At 38.1% G+C, this 12,738-nt stretch overlaps 1 protein-coding gene across 4 annotated transcripts; it reads left to right on the plus strand.

Moving 5' to 3' along the window:
* The first annotated feature begins 1,316 nt into the window (after nt 1–1,316).
* Nucleotides 1,317–12,738, plus strand: LOC104591580 (uncharacterized). Of its 4 annotated transcripts, XR_734276.3 has the most exons (6): nt 1,318–1,700; nt 3,843–3,910; nt 3,991–7,375; nt 7,592–7,646; nt 11,732–11,885; nt 12,475–12,612. XR_734276.3 is itself a non-coding variant. In XM_010250464.3 (5 exons), exons 1-5 carry the CDS (start codon nt 1,577–1,579, stop codon nt 11,528–11,530), a joined length of 3,774 nt encoding a protein of 1,257 aa, XP_010248766.1. In that variant the 5' UTR covers nt 1,317–1,576; the 3' UTR covers nt 11,531–11,623. The 4 variants fall into 4 exon arrangements, 3 of the variants coding, with proteins under 3 accessions (XP_010248766.1, XP_019052277.1, XP_010248765.1); XM_010250464.3 differs by lacking the exons at nt 11,732–11,885; nt 12,475–12,612 and adding an exon at nt 11,389–11,623 and having other exon boundaries at nt 1,317–1,700; XM_019196732.2 differs by lacking the exon at nt 12,475–12,612 and having other exon boundaries at nt 11,630–11,881.

Genomic DNA, 12,738 nt, shown 5'->3' on the forward strand with positions numbered 1-12,738 from the left:
AAGCTTATAGAGTTAAAATCGGTGCTTTATGGGTTTGTCTACCTCCTGCAGCTATCAAAGCACCTGAGGATGATCTTAAAGCATAGCCAAGTGCAGTGTGAATGTGTGACCTCTGAAGCATTTGAGTTCAATTTGACAAAACCAACAGGGGGTCCTAAGGGTTGAACCGCCCTTTTTCATCTTGGGCAACAGGTCAGCGGTTCAACCGTATGGATCAACAAACTAATCCATAATATCATTCATATAAAAAATTATTAAAAAACAAAAAATTCGTTGAATGGGTCAGGTATATATATATATATATATAAGGTTCAAAATATCGATATACTGATAGGGGCATATCGGACCATATTGGTACTTTGTTTTATACTTTTTTTTTATTTTTTTCAAAATCGGTTCAGGGGGGCTGATTTAAGGCTCCTCCACCCCCTGAACCAGTCAAAAACCCTGGTACACCCCCTGTAGAAGCTATCAAAGAGTTCCCAAAATGATACGTATTGACTGATACGGGTCGATACTTTGTACTTGTATATATATATATGTATATATTATAATATAGTGGAATAGATGTTGACCCAAATCAAATTGTAAGGGGATCAACATTCCGACTGCTGGGTCAATAACGGGTTTAAAACATGGATTGGGGTGTGGGAGAAGGTGGGCACCATGCAAGGCGTATTGGTCCAATCCAAGTTTTTTCTTTCAGATTTTTTTTTGGTTTTGGTTTTTTTTGGTAAATAGGTATAGTCCGATTAAGTTCTAGTCCATCTGAAATAGTTACATATATATATTTACAAAAATATAGTTTTCTAATTATTTATCTATATATTTAAAATAAATATATATTTATTAATAAAATTTACACATATTTTCAATCAATTTCATTTCTAATCCAATAAAAGATAATTCATAATTGTACAAAAATATACTCATTTAAAAAAAAAAAACCTTACCAGCCCACCCAGGCCTGTTTCAATTAAAATTCAACCAGTGTCTCACCCAAATTATATCGGGCTAAACTTGAGTTGGGCCTAAGTTCGGGTTCGATCTCAGGTTTCCAAACTGGGCCTGGTTGACCCTCAATCCGACTCACCCCACCCAAGTTGCACCCCTACCTGAAGTAGGACTTAGTTAAACCGAACCATCCGAATTCTAGTGTACTACGGTTCAAGGATTGGACTGAAGTAGGATTGGATGGCTTTCTGTTTGGTTACACTGCCTACAGTGGTGGGACCCACACAATCAGTGCAAGGTTCGCAAAACCCTAAATACTGTGGTTTTCACCTTTGATTTGTCTGGGCTTCTTGTCCTCACGGTCACGGCTCACGGAGTCACGGGAAAAGGCGTTACTTTGACACAGCGGGTCAGTTCCGAGTTCGTGTCGTTTTGCGTGGGACTGTGGGAGTCTTTGCTCACGGCGCAAGTTATCATTATAATGTGTTAAGCGTTTTAAAACCTCCCCGCCTTCCGAGTGCCGAGTGCCGCCGAACGAAGCCTGGATGTGGATGTAGCTTCTTGTATTACTTTCTACATCCATCGTCTTTCGGTCCCTGAACTTTTTTCTCCTTCCGTTTCAATGGCGGCGAAAGATAGTTCTGCTTCGGAATCTTCTGCGGATCATACAGTCTTCGTGGACACCAATCTGGATACACATTTCGCCATGATCGTCTCAGCTGAGGATACTGTCACCGACCTCAAAAGTAATCTGAAAAGCCACTGCTCTTCTCTCTCTCCTATTTGCTCCTTTTATTTATGCTGGCATGCACTTATTTGCCTGTATGTATCTATACAAAATTTGGCGCTGATATATTAGATTGCAGTGGTAAGAGGTGTGGCAGTCAAAGAAATCTTTGAAGTCATGGGAAATCATATTTGTTCATAATGGCTTGTGTCACATACCAATGTTGGGAAGTGGTTCAGTTGGTAAATCTTTAGTGGCAAATAGAGCAAAACGTGATTATCTTTAGAGAGGGGGGATATGAGAATATGGGAGGCGGACTCAGAAGGGGGACTTCATGGTGAAATCAATGTTATCTATTAGTCATATGTAGGAAGTAAGAACCTCTTTCATGTCGTTGGATTTGCAAACCTAATATTTGAGAAAAGGGTCACCTTTATGTGGATGGTGTTATTGGATAGAATTTTAACCATCAACCATCTTATATGGGCATTGGAATGTAGAAATGAGTCTTCCCTATGCAGGATTTCTAAGGGATCAGTCTTGCACCCTGTTCACTGTCCCTGCTCCATGATAGTTAAGTGGTTGCACTTCATTTGTCTTTTAAGTTTCTAATGGGCCATTTTTCAAGGAGCGTGTATTCAGGCTTGGTGTGTGAAAGGCTTCTTTAGGAAAAGCTGTTTTTTGGATCTTGATTTGGTTTGCAATATGTTGGAGTGATTGAAAAGAACAAGACAGTTCAATTTTTGAAGGCAAGAGTTGCCTAGATTTTAAGGTGATATCATATGTTTTTGGTCCTTCATTCTTTAGGAATTCAAATATCCGAACTTAAGAATTTTATACAACATCTGGGAAAGCATGATTATCTATATATCTGTTTATTTTTGTATTTGATTGTATAATATACATCAGTGAGCATAATGTGTATGTAAGAACGTGAGTGATGATATGCAAGAGTAAATCTCCAAGAATCAAATTTATAATTAGATCTTGGTCTGCTAAATGACCCATCAGTAAGCATAATGTGTATGTAAAAAGAGACTGATAGTATGCAAGTGTAGATCTCCAATAATCAAATTTACCAGTAGATCTTGGTCCGCTAAACCCAGCAGGCTCCCTATACTAGTATAGAAAAAAAGAAAGCCATCAAGTTGGCTATGACACAGATACACTCCCAATTAATTTCACTACGAGCTTCCCTTGTAAGATTTCAGCTAAGGATTTAGTGAATTCAGAAACCCAATGGAATGAGGAGTTCATGATAGATGCCAAAGATTCACCTCTCTAATCTGATAGCATAGCCTCCATGACTTGACTCACTGTCTTGATTATTTTTCTTTGCCATCTTATTACAATCTATGAACATCCTTAGCAGTTACCCCTAATAGCTCATAGACTCTGATAGTCTGAGTCTCTGGATCAATCATAAAACTTTGGTCTTTGCTAAACCCAGAATGCCAACTGGTCCTGAACATACTAGAATGGTCACCTTGTAAAGTAATTCTTCATCCCAGAAGGCCCTGAGTTACCTAAGAAGTAGGGAATAACCATCATTGTCTGTGTTATTTGACAAGATTACCTGATCACTGAGATCATTCCTCTCTGATAGCATTAGTCCCTCCATCAAATATAAGAGTTTGGTCTTTGCTAGATCTTGCATGCCAAGCAGTCCTGAACATACTAGAATGATCACCTTAAAACCGTTCTAAGTGCTTCTTAATTCCAGAAGGCCCTGAGTTACCTAAGGAGTAGGGAATAACAATCACTGTCTGTGCTATTTGACGAGATTATCTAATCATTTGATCATTCTTCTGTAGATGGAGTCTACTTTGACACTGCAAAATATACCCAATTACTCCGATAAGAATTGTCTTGATCTTGGTTACCTAAATTGCTAAACGTCCCATTGACTTGTAAACTGGTTCTATGTAAACCAATTATCATGTCTGTTCCTGAAAGCTTGGAATATGTGGCTAAGTTACCCTATAAGATAGACTCCTATTGAAAGTCAAAATCTTTTCTTTTTTCTTGGTGGAGAACTCCAAAATGGGATTAAATATTCTTTTTTCTAATTAGATATTTGACTATGCATAATTGATATTCTATGCTTCATGCTCTCTAAACTGGCATGCAATTTCAATTTGCCATGCTTTTGGTGTTGCAGTGAAAATAATGGTTGAACATCTCCGTTGTTTTCCTAACATTGGGGAGATAACAATTGATGCTTTAAAGGTATGTCACTCCACTATAATGGTGTTTGAACAGTCTTGCCCACTAAATCTATTATTCACACAGGGTGATAATCCTTGCAGATAAAGCGTAGAAGGTGCTTCTATCACCTAGTAGATTCTATGCTTGTTAGAAGTGCTTTCCATGGTGTTACAAAGAGCTGGTTTCTTCAAATTGATGTTTCTCCTAGCAAAGCAGGGTTTAGAGAATATCTTAACTTCTTGGAGCCTGGTGCTAGTGACCAACTAGCCTGTGTTCGTGTTACAAATGGTCCTTCAGCTGAAAGGACTACTCTACTATCTGGTTGCCCTTCCAAGAAGATGACCATTGTTGATTGTTCATCATTGCCACAAGTTGGAAGCAGCCAGGTTGTGAACCAGAAAGATCACCCTATTTTGCAGTTGTGTGCTGGCAATACAGGTACAGAAGTGCCAAAGGATCTGAGCATTGGAGTGAAAAGTAAAGCTGAGGAGCATTTCAAGTATTCTTCTTCTGAAGCAAATAAGGGGTCAGGTTCTGAAGCAGTGAAGAAAGGTAATCTACTTAGCCAGGGCAAGGAAGATTCAGGAACTCATACTCCACAGAAGGATACGACTGAAAATAGGATTTTGGACATGAAGTGTGATGGCATGGTGGGAGATTCCTTAGCAGATGGGGCTGTTGCAAAGAAAGAAAATAGTGTTAACAATGCCATGGATGTTCCTTTGAAAGACCATGATGTTGGGAGATCCGAACTGGAAAATACCCTCAAGAACACATTGAAGGTTAGCAAGAAAGTTAAAGATACTTATTTGGTTGACTTATCTACTAAGCTCTTGGACGATGATCATTTGCTTTCAACTAGTCTAAGTAATGAGAATAAGAAAAGGAGAAAGAAAAAGAAATCAAGTTTTACTGATGAGGTAAATTCCACAGTCCCTTCATCTGTGGAAAATGTCAAGCAGGATATTTCTAAGAAAGCATTTGAAGGAAACCAAAAGGACATGGGCAAAGAATCTGATGCAGTAGTCCTTCCTGAACAAACTTTTGCTGTTGCATCTCCAACAAATCTTAGTGCTATCATTGAGAAGCAAAAGCCATCTGTTCCAGTTGAAGAGGTGCCTGCTTCTGATCAAGTAGTGGCATCTGAAGCTAAAAAAACAAAAAAGTTGAAGAAGCGCCACCGTGCTGATGCAAATTGCCTTAATGATCCTTTAGTTGGTGAAACAGACAACTTCTCAAAGGATTTAGTGGGTGAGAATGCTGTTCCTGATGATGATAATTTTGTAACCAATAGGCCAGGTAAAACTGAGGGGGTGGAGAATTCATTGTCAAGGAATGGGGTTCATAAAATGATGCCATCAGAAGTACCCAATTCCGAGAATGATTCACTGGTACAAGATGACAGAGAAATGAGTATGAAAGATAAATTTGTGTTGTCTAAGTTGTTCAACACTTCTGTTATCTCAGAGATTGGTGATAAAAGAAGAAAGAAAAACAAAGTGAAGGATTCTGATGCGAAGAGCCTTGCTTTATCTTCAGGTGTAAAAAATGCTAGAAATGATGGAGATGTTATTCCTTTAAGAGTTGAACCTCATAAAGCCTTAACCAGTAATTACCCTGGTGATGAAAGTGATAGAGAGCATAGCATCATTTCCCGGACTAAAAGAGAAAAACTATCTAAAGCAAGGACACCAGATACTTCATTGTTGGGAACTGACCAAGAAGCTGATAAGGTGATTGGAGGTGATGTCTCTTTACCTCTAACTCAAATCAACAAAATCCTAGAGACTTCTGATGATTGTAATGATAATGTAAGAACGAAGAATTTGTTGTCTCAAAGCTGTGATCCTAAAGCAATGCCATCAGAAATACCCACTGCTAAGTCAGGTTCATTTGTTCAGTATGAAGCAAAATTAAACATGAAAAACATTGCTCTGTCTAGGTTGTTGGATACCTCTGGTATCTCAGGGACCAGTGAACTTAGTAGTAAATTAAGAAAAAAGTCAAAGAAAGCCAAGCATTCTGATGTGAAGAGCCACACCTTACCTTCAAGCATAAGACATGATAGCATTAATGGGGATGCCATTCCTTCACAATCTGAGCCTCAGAAGGATGTCAGCAGTGAGCATCCTGTTGATGAATCTGAGAAAGAGGGTAAAATAGCACCAAATGCTTCATTATTGGATATTGACAAGGAAGCTGATAGGGTAGATGATGACTCTTCTCCTCTAGCAAAAATCACCAAAATCCAAGATATTGCTGATGACAGTGGTGGTAAAGTAAAAAAGAAGTCAAAAAAGATTCATACTTCCATTGCCAAAACCTCCTCAACTCTGCAGGTGAAAGAGCATGATTTTGGCACCGAAGATCCTGAACCTTCAGTTGATGAGAAGAAAGAAAATAATTCTGTATCTAAAAAGACAAAAAGACAGAAGTTGGGGAAAACCATTCATGCAGATCAGTTAACAGGATCGACATTAGAAGCCCAGGAAGGTAGTAATAGTAAGATCAGGGATGAGTATCCCCAGCTGTACCTGATCTCTGGGACAAATGGATCTCCCGATATTCTACATGATGTCCGAGAATGTTATTCAGAGGGAAACCGTCAAGTAGTTAATACTAAAAATGATTACCTTGTTAATGACCATGAAAATAAAGGTAACAACATGGAAGTTCCTGAGGTTGATAGTGATAGGGTCAACTTCATTGACTACTTTGTGCATAGCCAAAACCAGTGTGAAGTTGTTGCTCCTGCTAAAGACCTTGTTGGAAAGGAGATTCAGACCAAGAAATCAGAGGAGTTGCAAGTTAATAAGAAATCAAAAAGGCTTAATTCTCAAAATAAAGGTACCTCATCAGATTTAGAAAGCTCCTTCAAGTCAAGTGACAAACAGGGACATAAAATAAATCCAGGCAGCCTAACTGAAAGAATTCAAATTCAAAGACCATATTCGGAGACTGAACAGAATGTGCTAATACCTTACCATAATGGGGTGAAGGGTCAAATTTCTCATTACCAGGATGCATTTGGTGCTGTTTCCAATGAAATCTCTGAGGGCAAGAATTTTTATTCTTCTGGGCTCAATAACTCTTCGCGCTTACCGTTAACCCAAGGTCCACCTAGAGCAAGTTCTAACAATATGAAAGGAAAGAGTGCTACTAGAACTGCATCAAGCTCTAGTCCAGAGGAAGGTGTTTACCAAAATAAAGGGGGTAGAGAGCTTCAGCTACAGTCCAACAATTATCGGGTAGTTTCCAGAAAGGCTTCCGGAAAGAAAACGGGGGAGGTTCTTAACAGTTCTAACCATGTGAAGAGCTTGCTATCAACTCCAGGCACAATTTTTAAGGAAAGTAGTAGCGAGACTTCTGAAGGTGAAGGTGAAATAAATGATTCAGGGGCAAGCACCAAAAGTCCTTCGGATAGTTCATCCTCATCTGATTATTCAGAAGGGAAAGACCCGGATGTTGTGGATTCACCACACAATGGTAATTTCACATCTCTGCCCTTTGGCACTATCATTCTGAGGTTAAATGTTCCTAGATATTAGTCAGTTTCTTCCCTTAGAATGCCCCTTAACAAGAATTTGTAAACATATAGAGATGCTTGCCATATATTTTCCCATAAAACTCTAGCTTCTGGGCCTCTTGTTAACGTATTCTATTAAAGCTATTTTTGTTTTTTATTGTTTCCAATTGTTACAGGATCCTACCGTGTGAAGGGGAAGGGAAATGGTGGCAACAACATGACTATATCACAGTAAGTGGATATTAATTATTTTATATAGATATTAGTTTGGTAACATGGAACTTTCTTTCTTTTTTTCTTAAGTAAGTTGACTTCTGAGATGTGATAATGTGCATGAGTTTTTTTGACTGCTTTGCTATTTTAACATTTTTCATGATGGCGATACACATTTTTCATGAGATGTGCATGAGTTTTTTTGACTGCTTTGCTATTTTAACATTTTTCATGATGGCGATACACATTTTCTTGTAAAAAATAAACAAACAAATAAATAAAGACGGTGATACACGTTTAAGGAGGATCCAAGTCTAGGGTTCATTACTTGCTGGCATATGTGAAGCTGTTCTTGTCCCATCTGCAGAACATACATTGGAAACTTGATTTTAGTCTTGTAAACCTTCTATGTTTTTCAGAAATCAGGAGTGGATTAAACACTTATGCACTTCCAGAAGCAAATCTCAAGGAAGTTTTCTTCAACGAAGTAGGGGACCTATGAATTATATTTCGCAAATTAATTTCCAATTATACTATGGGAGAACCCAATGGAAAGTCACCTATTTGCTTTATTTCAAGTTATGAAATTTTAGTTGGTTGGCTAAGAACATTGAATATGGCCTTGAGTAAGAGAAAAATAAATTAGAAAGTTCAGAATTTAACTAGGAATGTATGTAAGTGTAATTAGTTTTCCAAACTTATGAATTTATAGATAAATCAAAATCAAGAATTTAACTAGGAATTTATATAATTGGAATTTAACTAGGAATCCAAAGAAATGCTAGATGGTAATAAGGCACCTCAAATGATAACACCAGGAATCAAACCATAACATCGAAGTGAAAGATCTTTAAGGAGACTTCTTTGGTCATCAAAATGGTTCTTGTTTACTCTAATGGGTTTGTGCAATTTGGGTCAACTTATAAAAAGCTCTGCAATTGATACTTTGGTAATAATTAAGTAAATGGTCTCAAGAAGATTGTCTAAAAATTGCAGATTCCTACTTAGCTTCAATAATATATAGGTCAGTCAAACCTTATTTGCATGTAATAGCGTTGAACACCGTCAGTCTATTTTATCTTGTGGGGTCTAGTGTTTTGTCAGATCTGGGTTTAAACAGTGGTCTCCACCCTGTGCACCATATCCATGGTATTCAATTTTGGTGGAACTGTAGGCTAACCCCAGAAATTCAGGGGTTGGGGGAACCTTTAGAAACAAACAAGGCTATATTGTTGCTTTGTTTTCAGGTCCAATTGGTGTGGGAGATTCACTAAGGGATGAAGTTATGGCTGTAATGGAAGGTGTGTAAAGGTCTAAAGAGCAAAAGAGATGAATGTGGAAAAAAGCTGATAATTGAAGGGGATTCAAGGATGGGTTGGATGACTACAAAAGGGAGAGGCTGGTTTGTGGTGCACAGAAATGAAGAAAAAAGGTTCAGGTGGCTGACTAAGAGAGGCTAACAACTTGGTGGATGCTTTAGCAAAGCAAGGGGTGGATAGGGAACATATGTTTGAGGCATGATTATTAGAAAAATACAAGGAAATGAAAGGGGTAGAGAAAAGGCTCGGTTAGGAAAACCAGAGCCACTATAGTTTGGGTAACTCCCCCTGGCATTGGAGGAGTATTGAGGAATGAAAATGGCAACATCATATCCTTATTCTCAGGCCTGATAGGGATAGGGGACTCTACAAGAGCTGAGATATTGACTGCAGTACAGGGAATTCAGATTGCTAATCAACTAGGAGTGGAGAACCTATTGATTGAAGGGGATTCTAAGGTGATTGTGTGCTGGCTGTGAAATCCAGACTCAGTTGTTTGGAGTTATAGGGATCTCATAAAAAAAGTTAAATGTTTAACAAGGCACATAACGAGATATCAGTGGGTGGGTAGGGAGGCAAATGTTTTGGCTGATCATCTTGCTAAACAGGGGGCTACTAGGGACCATTTATTCTGGGCAGCATTGTAATTTTATTTCTGATCTTTTGTAACGGTTAGGGAGAGATTTTGTACATATTTGAACTTATTCATATAACGGTAATAAACTCGGAACAACTTAATGACTCTAGAAACAAAAAGTGTCCCATATTTATAGGGTAAAGGAACTGGATGACTAGGACTTAAAGAGTTTATAATTGACATTTTGACTACTAATAATAAGGCTTAATTCATTTCCCTGGGCACCTGATTCCCGGGGAAATAGGTACTTAAAAAGGCAGTGTTCGTTTAGGCAATAAGTTACCCGGTTAAGGCACGGAGCAGGAGCATTTTGAGTTTTTGTCAGGTGGGTAAGTACTAAGTAACTTGCCCATGCACCGGAAAAATTGTTTTCCGTGGGTCCCATTATAGTGGTGGCCGAATGCAGCTTTCTTTCAATTCTGTTGAATCCACCAACTTATCTGCTCGTCTTTTTTGGAAAACAATTGAGGCCTGAAAGTATAAAGTACTTAGAACATTTTGGGCTTACACTGAGGCAATGTATGGTTGCATGTAAAACAAAGGAAAACAAATCATTTCCTTAGAAAGTGATATTCAATAGGACAAAGCACATTTAGTTTAATCTTGATTTATTACTTATTTAAAGCAATAAACCTTATAATGTCTCTTGTTAGAGTCTAAAATATGGAAAAGACAGGTGATTTATTAACTTTTAAGTTGAAGATGACTCTAATCACCATAAAGATATTCATTTCTGTGACCGATCTATTCTGGCCATTTACACATTGTTGCCTGCTATCTAGGGTCTTGGGAGGGGTGAACTGGATATGGACCTCGGACTCAAATCCACATTCTCATGCTTGCTAGCTACTTGGCCTGAGATTTTACTATTATACCGTGCAATAGCCCATCTATGACTTATTTATTAATCATATTTTGACCAAACTCTCTCAAATGATATTCATATTGTGTTATTTTACTTGTGCCTTTTGCACCTCAGGCATTGAATCCCTAGCTCTTTTATTGCGCATCTCACTTTTAAACACTGGTCAGCCTGGGGCTATCATCACACTGAGCAATGGCTCCACTTTGACTGTCCTATATATTGTTCATATTTGTATCAAAATTGAATTGATTGATCAAAATTATATTGTGAACAAGCAGAATGGTGGAATTCTAAAACCTGCGGGATCAATTTGCATTACATTGATCTAAACAGTCATACTAGCATAAGCTTTAGAGAGTGGGCTCTTATTAATAGATCTCATGATATGACTAAGATAAGAATGTGGAATCTAATTAATGAGGTGTCATAAGAATTAACTCCAAGGAATAAGTATTGGCAGACAATGTTCCTTACTTGTTGCAGCTAGGTATGGGTGGAGCAAGCAATCATTTGTACTTAAAGGCCTTAAATTCTTTTTATTTTTGAACTGCTGCATACCTTTTTCTTCATCTAGGAGATCCATAAGGCGGCAGTTAAAAATAGAGAAAAAAGTTGCCAAACAAGGAATAAGGAGGGAATCAGAAGAGGAATAAAAACAATAAAAAATAAGTTTACAGCTTAGGCTATGTGTTGGAGCATTTCAAATAGTTTAAGACTGTTGAAAGAGAATTGTAGGAATAACCCAATCATGAAATGCCTTCAAGCGGTGATTAGCGTGTTTTTCTTCGTTCAATTTTTACATGGAGAATTGCTTGTAGATTTTCAAGCAAGTTACTTGGCAATGACTTATGAAAGCATGTATTCATGTGAAAACAAGCTGGTAGCTTCTGAACCCAAATCCACCTAAACCTGATCTAGTATTGACACAAAATCTTGCAGAAAGCCAAAGATCACTAGCTCATTTGGCAGCCATACAAACACAAATGTGTATGCTACTTTTTTCCACCTACCCGGGTTCAGTGAATGCAAAGTGGGTTCAATTTTCCATGCCCACTTTGCGCTCTTTCCGTTTGGTAACTGACCGTGGAAAATCTTCGAGGTTTAATTGATGCCCTGTTCTTTAACAAGTTCCTCATCGGCAGCCATGTTCTTTAACCAATGCCCTTGTTGATTTTTCAAGCACCTCCAACTGGTCTTTAGCAAGTTTCTCAATTGTGTTAGCTGTTTGCATACCGTGAATTGGAAACTTCAGTTGAAGTAAGGAGGGGGAAATCATTTGCAGTTGTCGTCAACAGAAGGTTTCATAAATCTGAACTAGTTACCATTCATTGTTGGTGTAATAACGTGGAAGATGCTGATGATGAGAGCAAAAGGATTACCTGTTTCCTTCGATGGAAGAAGAAACTTTGATAAAATCGAAGATGCCCAAAATTGAGGTAATCCCTTACAAGTTTACGTTTTTACCTCAGTTTTCAGTGCATTTCCATGCATTTACCAAATGCCTGCAAAGCCGAACTGGACTGTATAGTGTACTGTTCTGGCATTTGCATCACAACCAAGCTCAGTCTAAAGGTGAGCATTTTGAAATCACTTCAGACATTATGTTACCAGTGTATGATACAAGTTCTACCATTAGACAATTGAGATGAGCATCAGGTAGCCCGTGGATTACTCTATTTTAGATTGCATTGAACAATTGTGTAAAATCTATCAACATTTTACTAGTCCCAAGTGTTCAATTTATATTCTGCATGTTGAATGCTTTGAAGCTTACTATATAAATTGATCCTACTAGCTAATAATCTCAAGATAGATTCTTTTGTGTGGTCGTAAAAGAAAGATGCAATTCTTTGGAAAATGGTTTACTTATTTGATAGAGGTTGCTATGCAGTTTTTTTTGTGGTTGTGTGCGTAATAGATCTGCTAAATAGGTTCTGCAATTTTTACCATTTGGTTTGAGTAGATATTGCACCAGTTATCTTAAACAGGAATTACTACCATATTAACTACTTGTCCCTTATGTAGTTCTGCAGGTGCAAAGAACATGAGCCTGGATATGATCCTTCGAAGTTCACGCAGCTACAAGAAGGCTAGGCTCACAGCTTCTCAGTCCCAAATTGAGGATTCTGAAAGCCAACCTGTCGATTTTGTTCTAGACAGTCTGGGTGATCGGTAAACCACCCCAGTGGGCAGAGATGCAACATTTTTTATTCTCTTCGGTTCATTTTACACAATAGACGAATGTTCAATTAATTATCGAGTTAAGCTTTGTTGTGATTTGCCACGTAA

This window comes from Nelumbo nucifera, chromosome 4, assembly GCF_055504915.1.
Source record: "Nelumbo nucifera cultivar China Antique chromosome 4, China Antique-T2T, whole genome shotgun sequence".
Taxonomy (NCBI): Eukaryota; Viridiplantae; Streptophyta; class Magnoliopsida; order Proteales; family Nelumbonaceae; genus Nelumbo; species Nelumbo nucifera.

Excerpts from the sequence above, each read along its gene's own strand:
- LOC104591580 (XM_010250463.3), top strand. The coding sequence starts at position 1,577 with ATGGCGGCGAAAGATAGTTCTGCTTCGGAATCTTCTGCGGATCATACA. Across the intron at positions 1,701-3,842 it reads TACTGTCACCGACCTCAAAA|TGAAAATAATGGTTGAACAT; the intron begins GTAATCTGAAAA and ends TTGGTGTTGCAG. Across the intron at positions 7,376-7,591 it reads TGTGGATTCACCACACAATG|GATCCTACCGTGTGAAGGGG; the intron begins GTAATTTCACAT and ends CAATTGTTACAG.